The following is a 26,498-nucleotide window of genomic DNA, read 5'->3' as shown; positions in this document are numbered from 1 at the left end:
AGCGTAAACCATGGAATGCTTGATATGGAGTTCAATGCCATGTATGTTGAAACTGCCCTTATGGGTGTATATGATATGAGTATTCTCATCACAGTCATATATCATCCACAGTCCTTGGAGCCAAATACCTTCTAATAGTATACTATTCTTTGGTCGTTCTTGTCAATATATCAAAAATTAATCACTTGCGCTGAGTCTGCTATGATGAACAAGACAACCTACATGTACCTCCTACAAATAAACTGTGTTCTGTGGTTCAATTCGCAATACCAGCTTTGTACTAGTAGTCCTGTGGTTTAGCAGCATTTTTTTTGGCTGGATTTTATTTTTTTCGCCCGCGCGCATTAGTTTTGGGGTCTCCAGAGGATGTCATCCATAAAATCAAGTTGGTGTGGCCTAACAGTTTGTACAAAATCACGACTGAAGATTTGTCCACGCTACATGTGCTAACAGCGCCACCTAGCTGTTGCTATCAAAATTGCAGACATTTTCAAGAGGCACTGAGGACTGTTCTCACATCTGCCATATCCCCCATGGATTGGTAAGACTAGTAGGAAATAAATGCAAATCCAGACTGCATCCTTCGATATTAGATAGTGATCTTTTAAAGTTTCCATGATGTATATAAGTAAATAAATTTGTATGACAGACCCTTCGGTAAAATATATGGTTTATTCCTTCACCAGCTTGAAACTGAAAGGGCATAATACAGAACAACATTGCTACTGTTTTGATTAAAATATACGTGAAGTCGACCAACACCATCACTCAACTGCATCATTCAATTGCTCAAAATTTGCAAATCTTGTTGATACTTTTCTGATGTTTTGGATGTGTAATACACGACTACAAGATTTGGAAATACTGCCTGAAATACCACATAGTGACAAAACAAGATTTTACTGCATAAAGAAACTGTGACATTGAGGGTAAATGATAAAGCTGAAACCACAGCAATTTAACCAGATCAAAAATACTTACCAATGACATCTTTGGAAATAAAGTACAAGAAGATGGAATGTTCAATCTGCACAAACAAACTTGGAGGAACATTAATGTTCAAAATTTTGTGCCCTGCGAAATGTCTTCACAAACTGATGTTTAGTTCATGATCTCAGAAGAACAACTGTGTTTAGTACATGCACACCTGTGGTATCTTTACAGTATTGTACACTCAAGTTATTTCTGAAAAAAATGTAAAGTATTTCAGGAGGAAAACTTCGTCACAACCACTAAGAAGATATGTCTTCACATGTCATTGAGTTACTGTATACATACATGTCTGACACATTGTTCCCTCTTAGACCAAGGCTAACAACAATAGTGAAATTTTCCCCATTGTGACCTGTCATGCAGTTTGCTATGTCAAGTTTCCTTTTTATCAATCTACACAATGCAAAGTTTCCAGTGGTGAAGATGACAAATTCACAACACTTCCAATTAAAGGCATTCCTAGACTTGGTTTTCATATTTAGTTGAATAAGTCTATTGGGAAGAATACAATTTTATAGTAATTGTTCCATCAATTTCATAAAATCTCAGGTATTCTATTGATTCAGAAAATATACAACCATCAAAATATCTTACAGCGAGTCTGGTTGGAATGTCCTACATTCTTCTGTTGGCCCAGAAGTACTAAGATTATCCATGGTAAATTCAGCATACTCTATATCTGTCAATTATTATAACTGTCAATCATCAACTAGTACTTTACAAATACATGTATGTGTCCTCCCAATTCAGCCCAATAGAATTCTATGGTGACAAAACAAGCTTTTCCTGTCAACAGCACCCCCTAGCTGTTGGCATAAATACTACAAGCAGCTTCCAAGCTTGGTTCCTATAATAGTATAATGCTACAATCGACAATATCACATCTTATAGTTATTACCTTAAACAATGCTGTAGAAATGTGCCCAACATTCCAATGTATGATTCAGGTAACGTTGTGATGTCTACTGCAGTTATTGGTTTGTGATATTTAAATCAGTTCAGTCGTGACAATCTTCAGAAGGCATAGCGTACATGTTGTTGTATCTGTGCATAAAAATAGAATGTTCTCTCTCACAGCTCCACAAAATAAAGGTATTGGGCCTTTATCATCATATCAACACTTGTGATATGTAGAGTTCTTGTATCTGCACATGAAAATGTTGGTTTGTTTTTGTCAGTTTATCATGACAGTGCTGTGTCCTTTTGTAAAATTCCTATGGACTAAAGACTTTGTTAGGTTTCAAGCACAGCTTCTAAGGACTTACCCAAAACTTCTTATCACCTTCACGTTCCTTAAACATACTTGAGAGAATAACTATAGACAGAGTGCAGCGAGAGCTAGCAGCATATCTGCAGAAGGCACCTTATGGGGCATAACATTTGCTCTGGTTTACGTTCCCTTTCATACAACATGATTTGGAGGAATGAAGAAACATATTCTGAATATATTACTAACCAGCTTACTAACCACTTTAGTGTAATCTTAGTAGGAATGGAAAGAAGATGGCCTAAACCTGGAGCTTGAATATGGTAAACCTATCCCAGCAAAATCTTATGATAACCCCACATCTATTGATGTCATACCAGTACCAGACTGTACAACATCACCTATGTTGAAAACCAAAAAGTGTCCACAATCAAACTACCTTCCATTTGTATTACACTATTTTCTTGTATTTTTCCTGTTGGCTCAATTCAATAATGTTGATACATGTACTGCTTTCTATACCTTGTGAGGTCTTGAATGGTACTGCATAAAGTTTACATAATCCAGCCAGTCTACATCTTGTTTGGATAGTTAATATTAAAACAATTCATTGGTCCAGATCATGCTGAAAGTGCATAGTGCCCTGTTGGCAGCCTACTCCAGGCCAGGTCCCCTACATGACCAGACCAGACTTGACAGCATGTGTGTGTATGGGGGCTGTAGGGATGAGCCCCTGGCCCTGCAGGTAGTGTTCCTGGCACTCCTGAGGTACACTACGGTGTTTCAGCGCCATCTTGAAGCAGGATTCAGCAAAGAAGTTCCTGAAAGGTAGTGAAACAATGTGTTTTACTAAAAGCAGATCCTTCATAGGATACTATCAGACAATGTTATTGTTATCTTATCTTCTGTTGTGTTTTGTGGAGTATTCCACAAATCTACTGGCAACAAACACTATTTGCTTCAATGACCAATAACCTCCAACCCATGCCCTGTATGCAGACATGTTCAGAATTGTCCTTAGGACTCATAACCTCTAAATTTTGTCCCTACCTGAGGTCAGGGTCCAAACTTATCCCTTTAACGAATAACCTTTAAACTTTGTCCCTACCTGAGGTCACTGACTTGTCCCTATGACCCATGATCGCCTTTGTCCCTACCTAAGGGTCAGTGTTCACTGACTTGTCCCTATGACCCATAACCTCTACCCTTTGTCCCTACCTGAGGTCAGTGTCCAGACTGGTCTCCAGGAAGCGTCTGATGGGGAGGATGTGACTCTTGGGGGCGGTGAAGCTGGTGAGGAAGTCCTCCACGGTGTGGTGCAGGTGGTTCGGGCGGGGAAGGATCCATTTCTCTGGGCGGGCCAACATGTCTGCTTCTACAAGTGGAGAGGCAAATGGACAATAAAGATATATCATATCTCACTCATAAGGACGGTGGTAATGCTGTATAGTTTTTATAAAGCGTGCAGTCTGAGCAATATGTTTTAATAAGTTTTCCTATCTTGTCTGATTTATGTAACAAATTGCTAGTGAGATTCATATCTTTGTTTTGTCAGCCTATATTCTTTGTAAGTTAGTTTAAAAAAGTTAAAGTCCTTCCCGCACCAGAAGGTGCATAAGGCGGCGCCCATCTTCATTTCGGCAGCCCTGGGCCACACAGCTTTGTGCAAGTCACTACAGCAGAGGGCTAGTCCAATGGTAGTGCTGTATGTTTAACCACCATACTCTTTCCCAAATGCTATCAGTGCAAAGTAGAGAAAGCAGTATGTACCATTTTTAGAGTCTTTTTCACCGGAAATTCTTTGTTAGGCATATGCAATTACAACTCTTTGCTAGGTTGTTTTAAACCTACAGCTGTAGATCTATTAGTTAACCTATATGTATGATGTGACAAAGGCACTTAGAAAAATATGTATTGATGAACTACATGTAGGTTCTATTTTCTGCATTTCAAACTGCATTTTTGAACTATCAATTGAAAAGTTTGGTGCATTTTGTGCTCTTGCAACCAAATATCAAAAGCACAAGCATGTACATGTATTCCAATGAATACTGACCTGTGGGAAGCTTTTCGTAATGGTAGAAGACAGGATGGAGGAAGTTGGAGTTGTGAGCATCGCTGGGCTCTCCTGTGGCGCGGTCTGATCGGAATATGTCGTTACCAGGGCCTAGAGGGCAAAGACATAAGGAGTTGAATTCATCAGTGACTTTACTACATAAAGGAACTAAAAGTGATGTCAACAGGTACCAATACACATCAACAAGACATATCCTGATATAAATACGGACATGCATGTATTGGAAAAGTATATATCTAAGATAAACAGTTAACCTTCCAGTCTACTCTACTAACACATTTGTATGTCGAGATACATACTATACAGAAGCTAGCCAGGCATATATTGTACCTAATTAAGTTAACAAAACTGTTATTTCCAAACTGATTTTGTGGAAGATTTGCCACTGAGAAAGTGTGATGAGGAAGCTCTGAATCTGATAGACATTGTTGTCAGACTACATAATGTGACTGCCCACCTGAAAAGTTCTTGCCATACTCCAGTGCCACCACTATGAACTGCTCCCCATTGTGACCTGCGACCTTAGGGAGAGCAGGCAGCAGACGGACAGGAAATTCTTCCAGATACGTGAAGGACTTTCCACCGCTATGGACACAGGGAGGAATAAGTGTTGCAAATCCTGTCACGACACTGAACGTCCACACTCTACATACTAAAAGGTCATAGTGTCAAGAACTTATTAGGAACAGTTCCTAGAACTCTGTAAGACTAAGAGTTCCAAGAACTCAGTAACAGTTCCAAGAACATAGCAACAGTTTTCAGAACTTACCAACAGTTCCAAGAACTTATAATTAGGAACAGTTCCTAGAACTCAGAAACAGTTCCAAGAGCTCTTGGAAGTCTTGAAAACAGTTTGTTATTCCTTTCATTGGACATTGGCCAACGCAGTCAATCATGACTCTAAACAATAGACAGACTTTTCAATCTATGTAAAATAATGCCAATAATAAAAAAGGATTCGCTACTTAAAAGTCTACAAAATACCTAAATATACATGTCATTGTGTTTTATATATAGAAGGTGACAGTGTAAATTAACACAAAAAAAATTTCTCACTCACTTTTTCAGAATGATGATATCCACCAGTACGCTGAACATCTGGTAGAACCCTGAGCCTTCGTTCAGCCGCTTGACGATGGTGCTGAGCAGCTGGGTGGTGGGGAGGCTGACGGAGGGCCAGGGAACGCCGTGGTTACGCCACTCCAGCAGGTGGAACATGGCACGTGCTACAACAACAACAGCACAGGTGGAACATGGCACGTGCTACAAGAACAACAGCACAGGTGAAACATGGCACGTGCTACAAGAACAACAGCACAGGTGAAACATGGCACATGCTGGTTGTAATCATCAGGTGACCTGACATCAATATAAACAGTTAAGATGTAGTTACAGAAGAAAACAAATGATGATGATGATTTGGAGGGTTGAAAGTTCAGCTGTTGCAGCAACAAGGCACTCTGGGCAGAGTTGACAATGAGCCAAAAAATTGAAAAGCTCAATATTTCACCTTTCTATTTTACAAAGCTGTCAAGTGTCATGTGTGGTCCGTAAAATATCAAATCTGGCTGTACCTCCTATATCAGGTAACATGTAATTTGTGCTAGTAATATTGATGCCAAGTGATCATGGCTCAAGGAACTAAAACATTCCTTTCCTACCCCATGTTCACAAAAGTGTTGCAGTGACTATAACCTTAGTTTACATTTAATAAAGGTAACACACTGGACACGTGATACAAGGATCACCAATCTGAAGTGAAATGCTTTTCATTGCAGGGAGCTTTGACCTTGTTGGTAGAAGCTGACATTAGCCAAGTGACTGAAGGACATGCTGTGTTCCAACTAGCTGCAATATCCTGGTATGGGCCTGAGAAACATTTACATGGCACATCTGTGATTCTTATAAACAAGAATGCAGTACGGCCATGTTGGCACAACAGTTAGTTCCTGCATACCAACATGACAACCTTGAAACAAGGAATCACTAGTTAACTGGACCTGAAGTGCTTTTGTTCCAACTTTTTTTTAAATCTATCTTTTCACGGTAGATTAGAGGCTGGTAGTGCTTAAATGTTGTAAAACTACACTGTATTTTTATGGGCCTAATAAACATTGGTCATTTGTCAATGATGAGAGAGAAGCATGAATGGACACAGACCATTCCTTTTTCTATTATGTGTTTTTGTAATACCATGTATGTGTGAGGATATATATTTATGGATTTATTGGGACTATATCATATGTTGGTGGATTTATCCGGACGTCAACCATGCATGTATATTCTTTTATTTGGTCTGACCCTTTCCTCTTCCCTCATGGCCTCAATGAAAGCTAAGCTAGCAAGATTCGAATTTTACATAAATATTAAGGTTCAAACAAACAAGCACATCGCGGGGCACCAAGAATATGGCAAGAAACAGAGAAAGGAAATGCTTAGACGGTTTAACCCCATGTACCTGTGTATCGGAAGCCGTGGATGAAGCCCCCTGCAGACTTGCGGAAGTCCAGCGAGTGTGTACAGGTGCCGGCAAAGAACATGCCAGGAACATTACTGGACTCGTAGTTATGCTTAATGGTGGGGTACTTCTTCTTCCTATTACGTCCCATCTCTACAGCTGTGGATCTGATGGAACAAACTCATCAGTGACATTAACTGATGGACCAGCCGGCACAATTTGTTTTTGGAACATACGCTTCAGCCTGGATTCATATTGATTTTGACAATTTCTTTAATATAATGTTTCAATGGATTAAAATCAAAATCGTACAAAAATTGTAGTAGATACCAAGCTTGAGTAATACTAGCTGTTGGCATGAAATGAAATACGGTAATCTTCAAAAGAAATAACATTCTTCATTGCAGATTGACACTTACTTATCAAAAATGCTGTCGTCGAACTTGAAGCCAAGAGCGCGAATGATGATATCGTAGGGCTCACGTGCAGCGAAGTTGTCAATGGGGATCTTGGGGGGCATATTGGGCGGACTTTCTATATCATCCTCATTTGGAATTTCTTCATCATCGTCGTAGACATCCAGGTAGAGTTTTCCACTGATGTTCACAACTCTCATCTTCTCCACATTAGCCTCCAACACCGCATCTAGGGACTTCAGCTGGTAGGTGTCCAGGAGTCCATTGTTCACAGCCCTTGAAAGGAGACAAAGAAAAGAATACAATTATAGTTAAATCACTTCAATCATTTCAACAATTTTCACGTATGACTCATTTTCATCTTCCATCAACAGCTACATGTAGGTTTAGAGTACATATTTAGTTAAAATGTAGCTCTATGATACAAGTATCCCTCTTGAAATACTTTAAGTCAAAACTGCTCAAGAAGACCACTCAGGGGACCGATAGAATTAGATCTATGTGGACAGGTGGTCACTATTGATAGGATTCTTGATACTTGTGTCAGTCGGAAAAGTCATAGAAGGGACCACCAAAAAGTGGTCACATTGGCCAGGTGGTCTTGATATAGAGGTGGTAACTACAGGTTTGACTGTATTGCCTAAAATGTTCCTGGCTGTTACCTCAAGTCTCCGACATAGTGCGTGGCCCAGGACAGCCGGACCCTACTGCGGGCAAACATGTGGATCAGGTTGGTGGCATGCATGATGTGGTCCGCTGTCTCGAAAGCAGAGTTCCCTCGACCGAGGATCAGGACGGTCTTGCCCTCGTAGTCCTCCGGATCAAGCGACATGTCCTCGTACCCCACGGTGTGCTCGTGGCCTCTGAAGTTGGGAGTGTTGGGAACCCAAATTCCGGTGGCGACTATCAGGGTTCTGACAAGAGTAGAACAAAATAATTCACTTTTATTTCATGTCACAACAAAATTACACTCCTGAACACATTCTTTCTCATCTCCACTCAAGACTCATATGTGACCGAGGTAAAGATTTTCTACATTTCCTGCGCTTTCTGACTTTCCTCCAAAACTAACTTTACGTAGTTTGTAATTCAAACTGGTCAAGACCTGTACCTAAAACGCTGTATACATACCTGTATCTGTACATGAAAATTGTTTAGGTACACAGGTCTATACTAGATATGATTGGCATCATGAACGAAAAAATCACTATTAAATAGTTCATTTCTTTCACAACGGTTTGCCTTTATTCTGATTCGGAAACAGCTGCATAGGGTGGACTACTAGCAAAAAGATTGGTTTTGAGTTTTGTTTTCTATTTTTTTCAATTTAATTCACAAACTATCAAAGAAAAAAACAGTGGAGGCCTCCACATTGTAGGTGGCAAACTCAGCAGTGTTTGGGTTTGTTTTAGCTCCCGTAGAGCACACTATGATTCCCTTTAATTTATCCATGTTTGTGAAGTAAACAGTTGACCATACACTGAATGCACAAAGGCTACCGTTAGCCCTTCCATCTAAGCGTCAGTGTCTTCTATATAGACTAAGTGCATCAAAAAAGTTTCAGTGAGGTAGAGTTGTTGTATCATTTGACAATGTGCCCAAGTACAATATATGATATTAATAATACAGTACATAAAAACCATGCCTGAATTTTAGAATCATGCCATCAAAATCCAGCCCTGTTCCAAATTTTAGCACACCAAACGGTAGGTTTAATTTGCAGTGATTTTAACTGGAGCTTGTCAAGTTAAATATGGCTTCACATTCCCAAGACTGCAAGTTGGATTTCTGCCACTTTATTTGATAAGTTCCAATGGACCAGAACTGTTGTTTGCCTTAAAGTAAGACTTAGAGCAACAAAACCAGTTTTTCAGCACAAATCAAAGCACTCAGTTACATACTTTAAGTACTGTCATGACGCGTATGCGTAAGACTGGGGAAAAACGCATTGTGATTGTAAGTGGGTGGACTGCCACTGAAAATTACTCAGGCACAGGGTTAGTTGGCTCAGGATCTACCATTAAGCATTTTCAATCAATCATTGGCCCCAACTGTGGACATTACAATTACAATGTCCACATAACCCTATTATATTTTCCCACAGTGTTTACCTTCCAAGGACACAGCTTACCCAAGTCAACTCTTCATTAAAGCTCTTTTTTTCAAAATAATTAAGTCTGAGCTGCCATGGCAACAGTGATGGCAGTGTCTCCCACAAGGATACATCCATTAAACATAAGCCGCTAGCGTGGGAAAGATGGGAAAACAACCACCTGCCTTCAGCCTTACATAAGGATTGTTGCGTGTTTGGCTTTAGGTAACACATAGGCAGGTGATATAACACAACAGTTTGATATAACATCACGAAAATTAAACACATTCATAATAGAATACAATCTATATACTATCAATTATATACATTTCAAACATTCAAGCTTCAAAATCATTCTACTTGTACCAAAATATATACCAATATAACTTCTAATAATTTCAAAATACTTCTTAGCAGTGAGAAGCTGGTTATAATTTTCATGAGAACAGTACTGTTGCCACTGTACTATACCGGTAGTATGATTACTTACTGGCATGCGTATGTCCGGTTTGTTTGGTCCCGTAGTATGAAGAGATGCTTGGCGATGGCGGTGTGGTTGGCCACCCTGGACACCCCCTGTACGTTGGTGTTGTACTGTACTTTAAGCTTCAGCTTGGTGGCGTAGTCATGCAGATACTGCACCAGGATGTCCGCCTTGGGGAAGAACTCCTTGGAGTAGTGTCGTAACTCCAAGCTCTCGTCGTCACTGAGCAGCGAGTTCCAGTCGTGGCGCCAGTTGAACTCCTTGTTGGTCTTGCCCGTGTTCCGCTTGTTGATGCTGATCAGCTTACGGTGGCGAGGGTACTGCTTGTAGAACGTCCCCGCGCCGTCCCCACGCTCCAGAATCAGGTAGTCTCGGCCCGCTCGCTCCAGAAAGAACCCCATCTGCAGCCCCGATGGCCCAGCTCCGATGACGAGGTAATCGTGGTAGACATCGAAGCCTTGTTTTGCGTTGCCCTCATTGCCGAGGGGGTCCGCAGGGATGTCTTCTCCGGCCTGAACTCTAGCGAGAGGCACGTCGTGAGACGACTGCTGAAGGCACGACGGAAGAGCGGTCACGACAAGGAGAGCCATGGCAAGAAGCTTGGCATATGGAAGGTTTGCCATGCTGATAGGCAGGACAACTTGGAACGATCACTCTGCAGCAGTCTCGAAGTATGCCTTGTGGTGCTGCAAAATATACAAAAGGAATATTGTGAGATCAAATGAAACACACTTTATTCTGAATTACCATTACCACCATTTTTTTCATAGATCAATCAAAAGTCTGTGCAGTTATCAAAAGTTATAACATCCAAAAAGAAAATACAAAGCTTTATACCTTATAATATGATCTTGAGAAATATACATTCTACTGTGAGCTACAAAATAATCTGCAAGTCAACTTGGCCAAACACACAGGGAAAAATATTGTTATATTCCTACATGTCAACATAAACTCTTCAAACCTCAAAGCTAGAGTTGTGATGATTAGAAATAAAATGAAAGCCTGTCACATAAAAACAATTTTTTTTCTTTGATAACAATGTACTAGCTGTTAGCAGCCCCTCTTAGGTATTTCATAGGATCAACATATTTCTTTGGGATCCTAGCAGGCCAATTACAAGACAAAAAAGACGGTGGACGTTTGAAGTTGAAACAATTCACAGAATTACATGAAACCTTCCTTTGATATTTGAAAAAAAGTATTGAAATTAAAGAGATTGGACAGATGTGGGGTGAAAATTGGCTGCTGTACTACTTGTAGATTAATATTTTGGGGTATAACTTCTACTGTATTAATTTCATATCTTAGCTAAGCCTGACAACAATAATCATCAACACTTTTCTAGGACCCAGACTTTGATACTTTTGTCAAAAGTAACCGTAACCGTACTGTATGGTACATTTCTACCTGGTGAATTTCACCAGGTAGAAATCAGGTGAATCAATTTTCACCCCGACAGACTGTTTGTACCTATGCAGAGGTTCCAACTCAGTGATTGTGTGAAATATCTACTCTCCAAGCTCTGTCTGGGGTTTATATTATAGAGACAAAAAACATGACAAAGTAGAAAGCCCGACAAACACATATACAAACACGTCAAAAACCAGCTGGAACCCCTCCTCTGCTTGGAGTCAGTATGAAATATCAGCACAGCCTCTTAGTCATATCAAATATAGGGACCGGCGTCAAGTCAGCTGTTCTTAACCAAATAACAAAATTACACACACACAGGCGGAACATAAACTTCGCACTCAGCAGCAACAGGACTTACAACAGTTGATAAAACATTATGTAGTGGTATACAAGGACTTTGTATGCTAAACCATTACACGTTTTATCAATAGATTGTGACTTTCATGTTTTATCAACAGTTTGTGATACAAACCCAACAACAACTCAGGGACATCCAAACCACTCAAGGCTAAAACCCTACCTGAAACAGCTGGATGAATCAGTCAAAATTGTACTTTCATCTTTTTCCTGGAAACATACATTTCAAAAGTCTGGATTTAAAAACATTTCTGAAGGGTCTGATCAAATTAAGCAGGCGTGTGTCAAGGAATGCAGGTATGTAGGGTGCATTATATTGCAAAAAGAACAATGGAAAACCTGTTGTGAAGCTTAGCCTGGGGCAAGGTGACGACATCTTTATTGTACAGGGTCAACTTTGGGCTCATTAGTATGCAGGCCCTCCACTGGCAGAGTAACTTAATCAACTGTTCTACATTGTAGATACAGAACTGCTGATTTTATATTCTGCCCAAACAGGAAAATTTTCTTTTTTCTACCTTGAGGGAATGGGGGACATGTTCCTGAGTAGAGTCAATTCCATGTCACTGAGAGGGTTTTCAGATGATATTGCTAATAAGTTTGAACAATTTTAGAGAAAAGACTATTTCAGTCAAAATAATTCCAGACCGTTCAAACAATTAGAAATGAAAGTTTTAACATGTTTGAACTCATCTATATATTTTGGAAATATTATGAAAGTATTTGCACAAATATCTCTTTATTTAGAACAGTTTTCAAAAATCTGTGTGATTGTTCTACTGTTGGAACATGTTCCAACATTTTGCATCATTCTCAAAATGGTAGATTTGGGTTATTGCCCCCATAAAAGTAGGTGCTAATCAGGCCCTATTGTCTGCCTCTGTATATTTTTAGATTTCACATCTGGACACTGGCAACTCTTTTGTCTTTAGGTGTCTATGCATGGCACCTAGGCCTAATCCCCTAGACTTTGAAGGGATGCGTGAATTGCCCTGTTCCCAGCCCACTGACCCAGTTATATCATATTTGTAGAATGTTGGAACATGTTCAAACAAATAATCAATCTATGTTGCAACAGTTTAGAAACTAATACAAATAATGTGTTCAATGTTGGAAATTTGTTTAACCTGTTGGAACACAGCAGAAAATATTTATAACACCAAATAAATGTTGGAAATTGTTCTTAACAGTTACTTATCTCACATAGATTGTTACAAAGGTTTTGTAAATGTTAGAACAAAAGGCAACAAACACCCTCTCGGTAATGTGGAATTGACTCTATAAGCCATAGGGAAGAACAGGAAAGGGGACAGGGAGAATCGATCATTATTGGGGTATCACTGGGACTCAGTCTTGACCCTAAGAAAGGGTTAAAGATGAGACAGGATTTAGTAGAAAATTCTGTCCATCAAGAAGATATCACCAGCTTTTAAGTTTTAAGCTAAATGACTAAAACATGAAACCATCACATTTCTGGTATAGTCTCTACCAGACTAACCAAGCCGGCTATAGGGAGAATATTTGCCTGGGGAGTTTGGCCAGTAGAGGGTTTCATTCGCAGGCGCATATTGGACCCTCTCTCCGTAGTGGACTCCCTTAGCATACTATTCACTCTATTTGGCCAATTTCTACTATTTTCCCAGCCATCTGCGGGCCTGGTGGAGGCTATTTCTGGTACCGCTAAATGTACATATTGATTAGCCTGGTGTAGATGTTGATATCTATGTGAAATGAACAGGTGGTGTGTATTAGCTAATCTCACTCGTAGCGGCCCACTTGGCTGACCGGCCTCTAGACCAATTAGCACCTAGCAGTGAGAGGTTGTGTAACACAGGCTCGAGTAAATATGAATTATACAACATTTAGCTTGTGAGTTTATGTCTCCTTGGATAGCTGTGACTCCCTGGAAGTAAACTTCCTAATGATGGCTACGTAACTGATAAACCACCACATTGTAAAAGTTCTATTAGCCAAAGTATATACTAGTAGTTACAGTAATGTTACTACCCGACTACTCGCCAAGCAGAGGTTCGGCTCCGACTGGTGTTTTTAGGCGTTTTTGTCTGGCTCTCTTTTTTGTCCCATTTTTGTGTGTCACTAATCGGAAGTAATCCAAACATAAAGAAAATGGCACAAAAAGAAAGCTGACAAAAATGCTTAAAAACATGTCAAAAACCAGCAGGAGCCGAACCTCTGCTTGCAGTTGGGGAGTAGTCAGGTTGGGCACAATCGGTATTTTGAAATGAGAGGTTTGGGCTAATATCATGTCATTACAAATTAAATACAATGACCAAAGGCCACATTAATTTAAAGCATGACACTCTCCAGATGCTAATCTTATTTGTAGGACTCACCATTCGAACAGGATTCAACCATTCAATAACATGATTCATGAACAAATGTTTATTTTTTGCATTTTGCTGTTGTTAAGTGAACAGATTTTCGGGACCACTTTGGCAAATATCAATAGCTAACTACAGTAATGAAGCAAAATTATGCTTCAGTCTTACAGTAATCAACCTCCTTGCAGTAATTAGCCATTAGTAATCTAGTAGGAAAATATCTAGGACAGATGCTACTTCCTCCTATTATGATAGATTGATAGTGCCACACGTGGCATCTTAATTTTAATAGGTCGGTGAATACAATTACAATTCATAAGGAAGTAAAGCAGGGCCAGATAAAAATATTCGTGGTTGTCTGAGACAACTACGTTATGCAAAGGCACTAGGGATTTATTTGTTGGCTTGTGAATTTTCAATAACTACATTTTATGATAAATGTAACCATCCATATGTTCTGGAGCATGTTTATTTTGAGATTACACACTGCAACACGGACTTAAACAGTTCGCAGATGTCAGTGCCCCCCACCCCAACAAAACTGTCTCTCGAACAAACCGTTCACTGACTTCGATCTTTCCGTTAACGTTAACCATAACGTTACATGTTGCTAACAGAGTTCAAGTTTTCAGGCTTTACACTACTCACCTTTAGCTGAAGGCTGTTTTCCTATGTATAGACCAGCTTCATAACTTCAAGCCGTCACCTGTACGTACTATGTGACTGCCTGGCTTCTTCTGAGAAAGTTGCGGGCTCCCCACTGAGTATTACACCCACAGTTTACTTCCGCCTTCGTTTATTTAGGGTCTGAGTAGGGTTTCTGAGGATATTGTGAATTATTTGTAGACCCTGTTTATCAAACTTTTCTATGATATTATCCAATGAAACAACAATTTATCCTCAATTAAATTAAATTTGCTTCATCTGTCTCCATTGGTAATGTGTTTGTTAATGGTTGAAACCTTATGAAAAGAACCATAGTAGAACTCTCTGAACCCTTATAGAGTCTTATAGTTCCACGTTACATCACAACACGAATCTGCAATGTGCCATCAAACCGCTAGAGGACGCTGTGACACTACATAACGTTAGGTACAAATGGTTGCATTTCATCAAGGAGGTTAAATATACGTATATTTAACCTCCTTGATTTCATGATTACAGTTTGCCCGTATCTTCGTGAACACAACTTACGTTAGCTCTAGCTAATGCACTAATTAGTTACATCACTGGTACATACGGGTTACAATTTGGATTCTGGATCATAATTTCCTACTTCGCCAAACTGAGAGACTCTGTGAAAACGTTTAACGCTTATAATAGATAGTCAGCTAACGCTACAACATAATGCATTCGTCACAGAAGAAGCACTTAAAATGCCATACATCACTGCAACACATCAAGTGCCAAAAGGTAATACGTCACATTCACATTCGTGGTAATGAATAATTCAGTATCAACTATCTACACACCGTATAATGTTTGCACAGATATTAAACCATGTTGCTGCTAATATTACATACAAACATGATGTTAGCTACACCCTCCCATCATCTCCATGGTTTATTCGATGATACCCTTCAAATCATCTTTGATTCCTTAAACATACTTGAGATAATAAACTTATAGACATAGTGCAGCTTAGTAATACACTATTTTCTTGTATTTTTCCTGTTAACTTTCAATAGGACTGATACATGTTCTACTTTCTATACATGTACCTTGTGTGAACGGTACTGCATAAATGTACATAGTCAAGACACCCATGTCTGTATTTTGTTTGGATAGTTAAACTAAAATATTAAAATGATTCATTGGTTCAGATCACGCTGAAAGTGCATAGTACCCTGTCAAGCCCCTGTCACACTTGTGCATATAGACAAGTCCGCATGAGTTGCGTGTAACATGTTTTTGGTTTGGGTTAAGTTTGCAGCCGAATAAGTAGGCTCGATCACCAGGCCGCACAACGGTGGGTCAAAGTAGAAGACATCTTTTTCCCCGCAAACCAAAAAAAATGTTAATGCGCAACTCACGCGCACTTGAATATACGCACTTGTGTGACAGGGCCCTTAGCAGCCTACTCCAGGTCATGTCTCCTACTTGACCAGACCAGGCTTGACAGCATGTGTGTGTATGGGGGCTGTAGGAATGAGCCCCTGGCCCTGCAGGTAGTGTTCCTGGCACTCCTGAGGTACACTACGGTGTTTCAGCGCCATCTTGAAGCAGGATTCAGCAAAGAAGCTCCTGAAAGGTAGATAAACAACATGGTATTTCGTGTAGTATTCCATAAAACATATATGCCACAAATCTACTAACAACAAACATTGTTTGTTCAGATTTGTATAAACCAATACCCTCTGACCCATGCCTGTGGGCAGCGCCAGAGTTGTCTCCATCACCCAAAACATAATCAACCTTTGCATCCCTATGTTCAAGCTTGTCCCTATGACCCATAACCTATAACATTTGTCCCTACCAGAAGTCAGCGCCAGAGTTGTCTCCATGACCCATCATGACATTAAACCTTTGCCCCTATCCGAGGTCAGTGTTCAAACTTGTCCCTGTGACCCAGAACCTAAATCTGTTATCCTGACATTACAGGGTTGATGAAGAGACGACTCAAAAGCCGGGGGGGCCAGAAAAACAAACTCTGTTGTTGTGCTGTGTTTTATGATAAACATTTGTCAAAAGTAGCCTATAGAATTATTCATATGACCCTTTTTCCTATGACCCATAACCTCTAACCTTTGTCCCTACCTGAGGTCAGTATCAAGACTTGTCCCTATGACCTATAACCTCTACCCTCTGTCCCTACCTGAGGTCAGTGTCCAGACTTGTCTCCAGGAAGCGTCTGATGGGGAGGATGTGACTCTTGGGGGCGGTGAAGCTGGTGAGGAAGTCCTCCACGGTGTGGTGCAGGTGGTTCGGGCGGGGAAGGATCCATTTCTCTGGGCGGGCCAACATGTCTGCTTCTGCAAGGGGAGAGGAAAATGGTCGATAACATTATGTTAAATCACACAAATGATGGTTGTGGTGATGCTGTATGTTTTTTTTCTAAAACATACAAGCAAGGAAATGTGTTTCAAAACGTTTTCCTATCTTGTCAGATTTTCGTGACAAACTGCTAAGTGCATCAGTTTCATATCTTAGCACCAATTTGTTTTGTCGGCCTATATTCTTTGATAGGAGTAAACAGTTACTACTATTCTGTGCGTTACCACATTTTCAAACTTACTATACCCCTTTCAGTCACCCTATGATGTAGAAAACGCACTAGAAAAAATGCATATGACATCCAGAACAACTAGGTACATGTACAGTTCTCTGCATTTCAAACTGCTAGAACTGATGTTACCAATAGAGTGGGTTGATGCATTTTGTGCTCTTGTGACCAAATGTAAAAAGTAGTCTGGCACAAGCTTGTCGTGATTTCAATGAACACTTACCAGAAGGAAGTTTGTCGTAATGGTAGAAGACAGGATGGAGGAAGTTGGAGTTGTGAGCATTGCTGGGCTCTCCTGTGGCGCGGTCTTCTCGGAATATGTCCTTACCAGGGCCTAGGGGTAAAAGACACATGGAGCTCTGTCACTTTACAATGTAAAGGAATTAGAATTGATGCTAAAAGGTACCGTTAATTTTTTACGCATCAATGACATACATGTATACACACATGTATCATGATATGAATATGGACATACGTGCACTGAAACATGTTTCCGCGATTAAACATACATGTACTCACACGACCCTCAAGCTAACATATATGAAGTCAACAAAGCTGTTATTTTCAATCATTTTATAGAAGATTCACTGCAGAACAATTGTCATGAGAATCTCTAATACTAGGTTTTGCCAGGCTACGTGTGCATAATGTTGGCCATATATACTGTACCAATGTGACTGCCCACCTGAAAAGTTCTTGCCGTACTCCAGTGCCACCACTATGAACTGCTCCCCATCATGACCTGCGACCTTCGGGAGAGCAGGCAGCAGACGAACGGGAAATTCTTCCAGATACGTGAAGGACTTTCCACCGCTATAAACACAGGTAGGAGTAAGTGTCACATTGGTATCAAGAACTTGAGAACGGTTCCAAGAACTTTGTGTAACAGTTCCAAGCGTACTTGGAAGTGCGGAAAACAGGTTCTTGTTCCTTTCGTTGACAAAGACAGTCAGTCATAACTCTGTATAAAACACGTAGACGCACTTTTTATTCTATGCATTGAAATATTAGCATTAGATAGAAGTTTTGCAAAAACATACAGTCTTTGTGATTATACAGATATTGACTGAGTGTTAACTAAATAAACCCTCTCTCACTTTTTCAGAATGATAATATCCCCCAGAACACTATACATCTGGTAGAACCCTGAGCCTTCGTTCAGTCGCTTGACGATGGTGCTGAGCAGCTGGGTGATGGGGAGGCTGACGGAGGGCCAGGGAACGCCGTGGTTACGCCACTCCAGCAGGTGGAACATGGCACGTGCTACAACAACAACAGCACAGGTGAAACATGGCACGTGCTACAAGAACAACAGCACAGGTGCAACATGGCACGTGCTACAAAAAGAACAGAACAGGTGAAACATTGCACGTGCTACAAGAACAACAGCACAGGTGAAACATGGCACGTGCTACAAGAACAACAGCACAGGTGAAACATGGCACGTGCTACAAGAACAACAGCACAGGTGCAACATGGCACGTGCTACAAAAAGAACAGAACAGGTGAAACATTGCACGTGCTACAAGAACAACAGCACAGGTGAAACATGGCACGTGCTACAAAAAGAACAGAACAGGTGAAACATGGTACGTGCTACAAAAAGAACAGAACAGGTGAAACATGGCACGTGCTACAAAAAGAACAGAACAGGTGAAACATGGCACCTGATACAGGAACAATAGCACAGGTGAAACATGCCACCTGTTACAGGAACAACATCGTTAAGTGAAGTTGAAATGAAGCAGAGAAAAGAAATGCTTTAACCCCATGTACCTGTGTATCGGAAGCCGTGGATGAAGCCCCCTGCAGACTTGCGGAAGTCCAGCGAGTGTGTACAGGTGCCAGCAAAGAACATGCCGGGAACATTACTGGACTCGTAGTTATGGTTGATGGTGGGGTACTTCTTCTTCCTATCACGTCCCATCTTTACAGCTGTGGATCTGAGGGGAACAATAACAGTCTCATCAGTGGCATTAACTGATGGAACAGCCTGCACAATTTGACACAAGTTTAAGCTTTTTACACAACATAAGCTACATCCTGATTTCATATTTGTATAGTTTCGACAAACTCTTTCACATGATGTACGTTTCAAAGGACGAATAAAAATCACATACAATGGTAATAAATACACCAAAAAAATGTATTATTAGCTGCTAGCCTGAACTGTTTTTTAAGCATGGTCTTTATCTTTATACATGTAACCCCAACAGATTGTTTTAGGTTGACACTTACTCATCAAAAATACTGTTGTCGAACTTGAATCCGAGCGCGCGTATGATGATGTCGTAGGGCTCGCGTGCAGAGAAGTTGTCCGCGGGTATTTTAGGAGGAGCATTAGGAAGTCTGTCACTATCATCCTCGAGCTCATTTGGACCTAGGCCTCTTTCGTTGAACGTATCCAGGTAGAGTTTTCCACTGATGTTTACAACTCCCGCTTTCTCCATGTCAGCCTCCATAACCCCATCTAAGGACTTTAACTGGTAGGTGTCCAGGAGTCCATTGTTCACAGCCCTTGAAACAAGACAAAAAAAAGCGATAATGATAGTGTAATATTTGATTAATCGTTTCAACCATTTTGCTCTTTCTTTGATCTTTTTTCTATTTCTTATTACTTTAGATTTTTATCTTCCATCAACAGGTAGGTTATATTTTAGGGTAGAAATCTAATTCCAAATGTAGCTTTGTGATACCAGCATCTCTGTTGAAGTACTACATATCTAATAAGGTGATTGCCAAAAACTGTTCCTGGCTGTTACCTCAAGTCCCCGACATAGTGCGTGGCCCAGGACAGCCGGACCCTACTGCGGGCGACCATATGGATCAGGTTGGTGGCGTGGATAATGTGGTCCGCTGTCTCAAAAGCAGAGTTCCCTCGACCGAGGATCAGGACGGTCTTGCCCTCGTAGTCCTCCGGATCCAGCGACATGTCCTCGTACCCGACGGTGTGCTCGTGGCCTCTGAAGTCGGGAGTGTTGGGAACCCAAATTCCTGTGGCGACTATCAGGGTTCTGTCGAGAGTAAAACAAAATAATTTACTTCATTATATTTCATGCTATAACAAAATTACACTCCTTGTCATGCTCTCTTTATTCTGACTTGTCAACTCATTGCAAAATCAATAAGATCCTTTTTCTGGATTTCCTACTCGTTCATCATCATCCATACTTTGAACTTGTATCATTTTCTGCCCGAAACAAAAGCTAGATATTTAATTACCTTGTTTATGGAAACAGCTCTGTATAGTGGTAGCAGAAAGGTAGGTTAGTTTTGTTTTCAAGCCTTTGTGTCATAATTTGACCTGACCAATATTTGGGTTTACTTTAGCTCCTGTAGAGCACACGTACTTTTTATCGTCTGTATTTGTGAAGTAACAGTGTACCATACATGCACAAATTCAAAGGCTCCTATTGACCCGTCGATCTTAATTAATATTTCTGTCTAGGTCATCAAAAAGGATTCGGTCATGAAGCAACACATACATATCATGTGACACAGTAAACAAGTGCCCTAGAATTAGTGATGATATCTTTAAAGTTGTATAAATCATGCCTTCAATTTTAGAATCAGACCATCAAAATCCAACAGTGTTCCAAACATCTTAGTTACTAATAAAGACGACCAACAAATGAAAGTTTCTCCCACAATGACAGTTCCCCAATCAAGCCGCTAGCAGTATAGAAAGATGGGGAAACTGCCTTCAGCCTTACATAAGAAATGTTGCTTGGTTAACTTTATGTAACACGTATCCAGGTGATATAAATGTTGTTGCTAACTTTCTGACAACAAACACGTTGTTCATTATGTGTTCGTTATGGACTTCATCTAATGATCTATACATTTCAAAATAGTCAAGAGTCTAAATCATTCTACCGAAATATATACCTATAAATATATAACTCCTAATAATCTAAACCAATACTACTTAGATGTTTTCCCTGTTGAGTATACGCATGCTATCACAATATGGTGCAAAGATAAGTTCCTAGCAGTGAAAAGTTTATGATTATCATAAGAAGAGTGTTGCCACTGTGGTATGATTACTTACTGACATGCGTATGTCCGGTTTGTTTGGTCCCGTAGTATGAAGAGATGTTTGGCGATGGCGGTGTGGTTGGCCACCCTGGACACCCCCTGTACGTTGGTGTTGTACTGTACTTTCAGCTTCAGCTTGGTGGCGTAGTCATGCAGATACTGCACCAGGATGTCCGCCTTGGGGAAGAACTCCTTGGAGTAGTGTCGTAACTCCAAGCTCTCGTCGTCGCTGAGCAGCGAGTTCCAGTCGTGGCGCCAGTTGAACTCCTTGTTGGTCTTGCCCGTGTTCCGCTTGTTGATGCTGATCAGCTTGCGGTGGCGAGGGTACTGCTTGTAGAACGTCCCCGCGCCGTCCCCGCGCTCCAGAATCAGGTAGTCTCGTCCCGCTCGCTCCAGAAAGAACCCCATCTGCAGCCCCGATGGCCCAGCTCCGATGACGAGGTAATCATGGTAGACGTCAAAGCCTTGTTTTGCGTTACCATCATTGCCGAGGGGTTCCGCAGGGATGTCTTCTCCGGCTTGAACTCTGATGAGAGGCACGTCGTGAGATGACTGCTGAAGGCACGACGGAAGAGCGGTCACGACAAGGAGAGCCATGGCAAGAAGCTTGGCATATGGAAGGTTTGCCATGCTGATAGGCAGGACAACTTACGTGCTGATAGGCACAATATGTCTGTAGTCTTGTACGTATGACTGGTGGTGCTGTAAAATATACAAAAGGAATATTGTGATGTCAAATAAAACGCACTGTATTCTGAACTACCAGTACTTTTCTCATGACAAATGTTTGTGCAGTCATCATAAGCTATAACATGCAGAAAAATGCAGACAGAAAGCAAGAAGCAGCAGAGACCATGCAACATTTACAGATCTCCTTCTTGCTGTGGCTCTTACACCAAACCGGTTCGACAACTGTACCCATTATATTACTGGCAGGTCCTACAGAGTTACACAACAGGAAACTGGGATAGACAACTACTACATATACTAGTTGTCTATCCCCTTATCCTGTCGTATAACTGTTGTAAGGACTCCTTTGAGATCGGGTTTGTTGTAGGAGCCAAAAGAGGAAAAAAAAGTGTGGATGTTGTACGGTCTCTGCTGCTGCTTCAAACACTCATAATAATGTCTTACCCAGCACTAATTACCGTGTGTGTTGGGGGGGGGGGGGATTGGCAAGTTTTGTAAGCTACAGAAATGAAGCATATGTTGCTGTCTTACAGTAGTAATACTGCGCTGGGCTACACACATTTAGTAATCAGACTAATGATATTGACTGATGGTCCTCGTGCTGCAAAGTATGCCGGAAATAATTGCTTATAAATCCAGATTGTTACGCAAACGGTGCAGGTCGACGAAGTCCAGATGTAGAACAAAACCATATAATTATTTTGTTTGGGACTACTATATAACGTTAGAAGTGTCCGAGACAGATACTTCTTCATCCTTCTATGACAGATACATAAGTTCACAGTCGGAATTCTAATCTTAATTTTAATACATTGCACCAGCGAATACAGCAAAGCTATAACACAAGGAACGGTAAACCCTATAATCATGATATTTGCACAGTTGTCTAACACAACTACGTTGTGTAACAGGGATCGATTTTTGTCTTATAAATCTTCAATAACTACATTTCACGAGTCGTAATATATGTAACCGTCCATATGTTCTGGAGCATGTTTATTTTGAGATTTCACACTGCAACGCGACATAGGAGTTCACAGATGTCAGTGCCCTCGCCCACCCTCAACAAAACCGGTCTGCGAACAAGCTGTTTAGAAACTTCTTACATAAGTTGCATGCTGCTGAAATAATGCAGATTTCAGCTTCATGTTTTCCCCTACTCATCTTTAGCAGAATGCTGTTCCCCTAAGTACATGCCAGCATATTAAATTTGAGATTTAATACACTGCAACACGGGCTAGAAAGTCCACAGATGTCAGTGCCCCCACCCCATCAAAACCGGTCCTCGAAAAAAACGTTCACAACTGATTTCTTACATATTGCTGAGAGAGTCTAAGTTTTAAGACCGTAACTACTCACCTTTAACTGAAGGCTGTTTCCCTATATACAGACCAGCTTCATAACTTCAAGCCGTCACCTGTGACTGACTGGCTTCTTCTGAAAATGTTGCAGGCCTCCCCAATCTATTTATAGAGGCTTTTCATTTAGGTCATTGCAATTATGATTTGAATCTCCAGCCTGATTGGCTGTCGACTACTTTTTGTTCCATCGCGACCCGAATTAAAGCACTCAGACACGGAGACTACTACAAATGTAGACAAGTGCACATCTCTTTATTCATCATATATACCATTTCTCTGTTATAATAAGATTACCAAATGTAACTTGCTATCTGGGTTATTTGCCACTAAGGTGGACAGTGACGCGTTTGATTGGCAGAGACCAACTCGTCGGCGCATGTTTCATGTAAGACATCACGAAATCGCCGCCAGGGGTAGCCAGGGGTGCGGGCTGTTTCATACTCTCCAAGCAGATCTCGAGGAGTGGGTCCGGCAGTATTTTGACGTGTTTTTAGGCGTTTTTGTCGGGCTTTCTACTTTGTCAGCCAGGGGTGCCGGCGTATATGTACCCCGACTTGTAGCATATGTACCCCGACTTGTAGCGTATGTACCCCGACCTGTAGCGTGTGTACCCCGACTTGTAGCGTATGTATCCCGACTTGTAGCGTATGTACCCCGACTTATAGCGTATACGTATGTACCCAGACCTGTATTGTGTGTACCCCGACCTGTGGCGTATGTACCCCGACTTGTAGCGTATGTATCTCGACTTGTAGCGTTTGTACCCCGACGTGCAACGTATGTACCCCCACCTGTAGCGTATGTACCCGGACATGTAGCGTATGTACCCCGACCTGTAGCGTGTGAACCCCGACTTGTAGCGTATGTACCCCGACCTATAGCGTATGTACCCCGACTTGTAGCGTATGTACCCCGACCTGTAGCGTATGAACCCCGACTTGTAGCGTATGTATCCCGACATGTAGCGTTTGAATGGTCTTTTCGAAAGGAGCCAAAGTAGTCTGAAAGGTCCGTACCCAAACATTAACCCCGAATTACAGTGTATGTACCCCGACTTGTAGCGTATGTACCCCGACCTGTAGCGTATGAACCCCGACTTGTAGCGTATGTTCCCCGACTTGTAGCGTATATGTACCCCGACCTGTAGCGTATATGTACCCCTACTTGTAGCGTATGTATCCCGACATGTAGCGTTTGAATGGTCTTTTCGAAAGGAGCCAAAGTAGTCTGAAAGGTCCGTACCCAAACATTAACCCCGAATTACAGTGTATGTACCTATTGTACCCCGACTTGTAGCGTATGTACCCCGACCTGTAGCGTATGAACCCCGACTTGTAGCGTATGTTCCCCGACTTGTAGCGTATATGTACCCCGACCTGTAGCGTATATGTACCCCTACTTGTAGCGTATGTATCCCGACATGTAGCGTTTGAATGGTCTTTTCGAAAGGAGCCAAAGTAGTCTGAAAGGTCCGTACCCAAACATTAACCCCGAATTACAGTGTATGTACCCCGACTTGTAGCGTATGCACCCCGACCTGTAGCGTATGTACCCCGACTTGTAGCGTATATGTACCCCGACCTGTGGCGTATGTACCCCGACCTGTAGCGTATGAACCCCGACTTGTAGCGTATGTTCCTCGACTTGTAGCGTATGTCCACCGACTTGTAGCGTATGTACCCCGGCCTGAAGCGTATGTACCCCGACTTGTAGCGTATGTACCCCGACTTGTACTTTAAGTTGTAGCGTATGTACCCCGACTTGTAGCGTTTGAATGGTCCTTTCCAAAGGAGCCAAAGTAGTTTGAAAGCTCCGTACCCAAACATTAACCCCGAATTATAGTGTATGTACCCCGACTTGTATCGTATGTACCCCGACCTGTAGCGTATGAACCCCGACTTTTAGCGTATGTTCCCCGACTTGTAGCGTATGTACCCCGACCTGTGGCGTATGTACCCCGACCTGTAGCGTATGAACTCCGACTTGTAGCGTATGTTCCTCGACTTGTAGCGTATGTCCACCGACTTGTAGCGTATGTACCCCGGCCTGAAGCGTATGTACCCCGACTTGTAGCGTATGTACCCCGACTTGTAGCGTATGTATCCCGACTTGTAGCGTTTGAATGGTCCTTTCCAAAGGAGCCAAAGTAGTTTGAAAGCTCCGTACCCAAACATTAACCCCGAATTATAGTGTATGTACCCCGACCTGTGGCGTATGTACCCCGACCTTTGGCGTATGTACCCCGACCTATGGCGTATGTACCCCGACCTGTGGCGTATGTACCCCGACCTTCAGCGTATATGTATGTATTCGACATGTAGCGTATGTTCCCGGGCTTGTAGCGTATGCACCCCCGACCTGGACCGTTTGAATGGTCTTTTCCAAAGGAGCCAAAGTAGCTTGAAAGGTCCGTCCCCAAACCATTACCCCCAGACTAAAATATAGCCCCACCCATAGACTGAATTCCAAGTTAAAATGTTGCAACATTAAGTAAAACGCGACGGGTGTAACAGATCGTGCCTAAGAAATACATTTACGCTAGCGCGCTGATGCCATTCAAATTCTGACAAACCAAAAGCTTATCACATTATAACTTACCACTTCATTAGTATGTACGATCTGTTTGTAATGACACCATGCATGTGCCATTGTTTTCTTAGTACTGACTCCACAGAAAAATTACCGTACCCGATCAACGCCGTTCTTAATTAACTTGAGGGGCATGCAATTATATAAAGCAGGGGACAAAAACGAACTACGAACTAGAAGACTACGCCGAGAAAAGACTATACCCAGCGGTGTAAAAAGAACATAATATGCTGACATTTTGTCTTCAGAAAACAACGATGATATCAGAAGGGTACATCTGCTAAATTTTGCATATCGACGGGAGGGGCCTATTTTGTTGCAATAGAAAGGTGGAGCAGCCTACGGACCGAGGTCAAAGTAACGTAAATGGTTGGCAATTACTCTATATAGATTAAAGGGAAACGGGCCGAGGTGCAAGAATTATTCAAGTAAATCAACTCGTCGCATACAGTATATGCTTTCCATATGGAGAAATACAACGAGAACCTACGTCCGGCCCCAGAAACTCAATACGTACTAACTCCACCCGTTCCCACGATACTTCAGAATGTATCTGCTGATTGTCACGAGATGGTTTACCTTTATCGAAAACACAAGGCCAATTCTTGTAAAAACGGAGAAATCAGTTTAAAACAAGGTTCTACCGTTACGGTATAAGGAGTGTTGTTCGTAACGATCCCCGACCATTAGGGGTTCTACGCTACAGTACAGAGCTCGAGCAATCCTCTTGATTTCAACAATCTAAAAACAATGTG

General features: G+C 41.5%; 2 protein-coding genes and 1 long non-coding RNA gene across 4 annotated transcripts; 1 reads left to right on the top strand and 2 right to left on the bottom strand.

The window, feature by feature from the left end:
- Positions 1-653: 653 nt before the first annotated feature.
- LOC136440864 (FAD-dependent oxidoreductase domain-containing protein 2-like) lies at positions 654-14,611 on the bottom strand. 2 transcript variants are annotated; one of them, XM_066437010.1, is made up of 10 exons: positions 14,491-14,611; positions 9,734-10,413; positions 7,814-8,065; positions 7,155-7,427; positions 6,736-6,902; positions 5,338-5,503; positions 4,735-4,862; positions 4,257-4,367; positions 3,419-3,575; positions 654-3,021 (listed from the first exon to the last, which is right to left on the bottom strand). In XM_066437010.1, the coding sequence occupies exons 2-10, from the start codon at positions 10,348-10,350 to the stop codon at positions 2,874-2,876; spliced, it is 2,019 nt and encodes a 672-aa protein (XP_066293107.1). In that variant the 5' UTR covers positions 10,351-10,413; positions 14,491-14,611; the 3' UTR covers positions 654-2,873. The 2 variants fall into 2 exon arrangements, with proteins under 2 accessions (XP_066293107.1, XP_066293108.1); XM_066437011.1 differs by lacking the exon at positions 14,491-14,611 and adding an exon at positions 11,664-11,777.
- On the top strand, positions 5,501-19,197 carry LOC136440865 (uncharacterized). Its single transcript, XR_010756723.1, has 2 exons — positions 5,501-5,597; positions 18,349-19,197. It is a non-coding gene; the product is annotated as an uncharacterized lncRNA (long non-coding RNA).
- On the bottom strand, positions 14,294-23,266 carry LOC136440863 (FAD-dependent oxidoreductase domain-containing protein 2-like). The gene is made up of 10 exons (XM_066437008.1): positions 23,153-23,266; positions 21,117-21,805; positions 19,828-20,079; positions 19,304-19,582; positions 18,842-19,008; positions 18,163-18,328; positions 17,751-17,878; positions 17,289-17,399; positions 16,658-16,814; positions 14,294-16,086 (listed from the first exon to the last, which is right to left on the bottom strand). The coding sequence occupies exons 2-10, from the start codon at positions 21,731-21,733 to the stop codon at positions 15,939-15,941; spliced, it is 2,025 nt and encodes a 674-aa protein (XP_066293105.1). The 5' UTR covers positions 21,734-21,805; positions 23,153-23,266; the 3' UTR covers positions 14,294-15,938.
- Between the last annotated feature and the right edge of the window lie 3,232 nt (positions 23,267-26,498).

The sequence above is a fragment of the Branchiostoma lanceolatum genome, chromosome 8, assembly GCF_035083965.1.
Source record: "Branchiostoma lanceolatum isolate klBraLanc5 chromosome 8, klBraLanc5.hap2, whole genome shotgun sequence".
NCBI lineage: Eukaryota > Metazoa > Chordata > Leptocardii > Amphioxiformes > Branchiostomatidae > Branchiostoma > Branchiostoma lanceolatum.
This window is presented reverse-complemented; position numbering and strand designations above follow the sequence as displayed.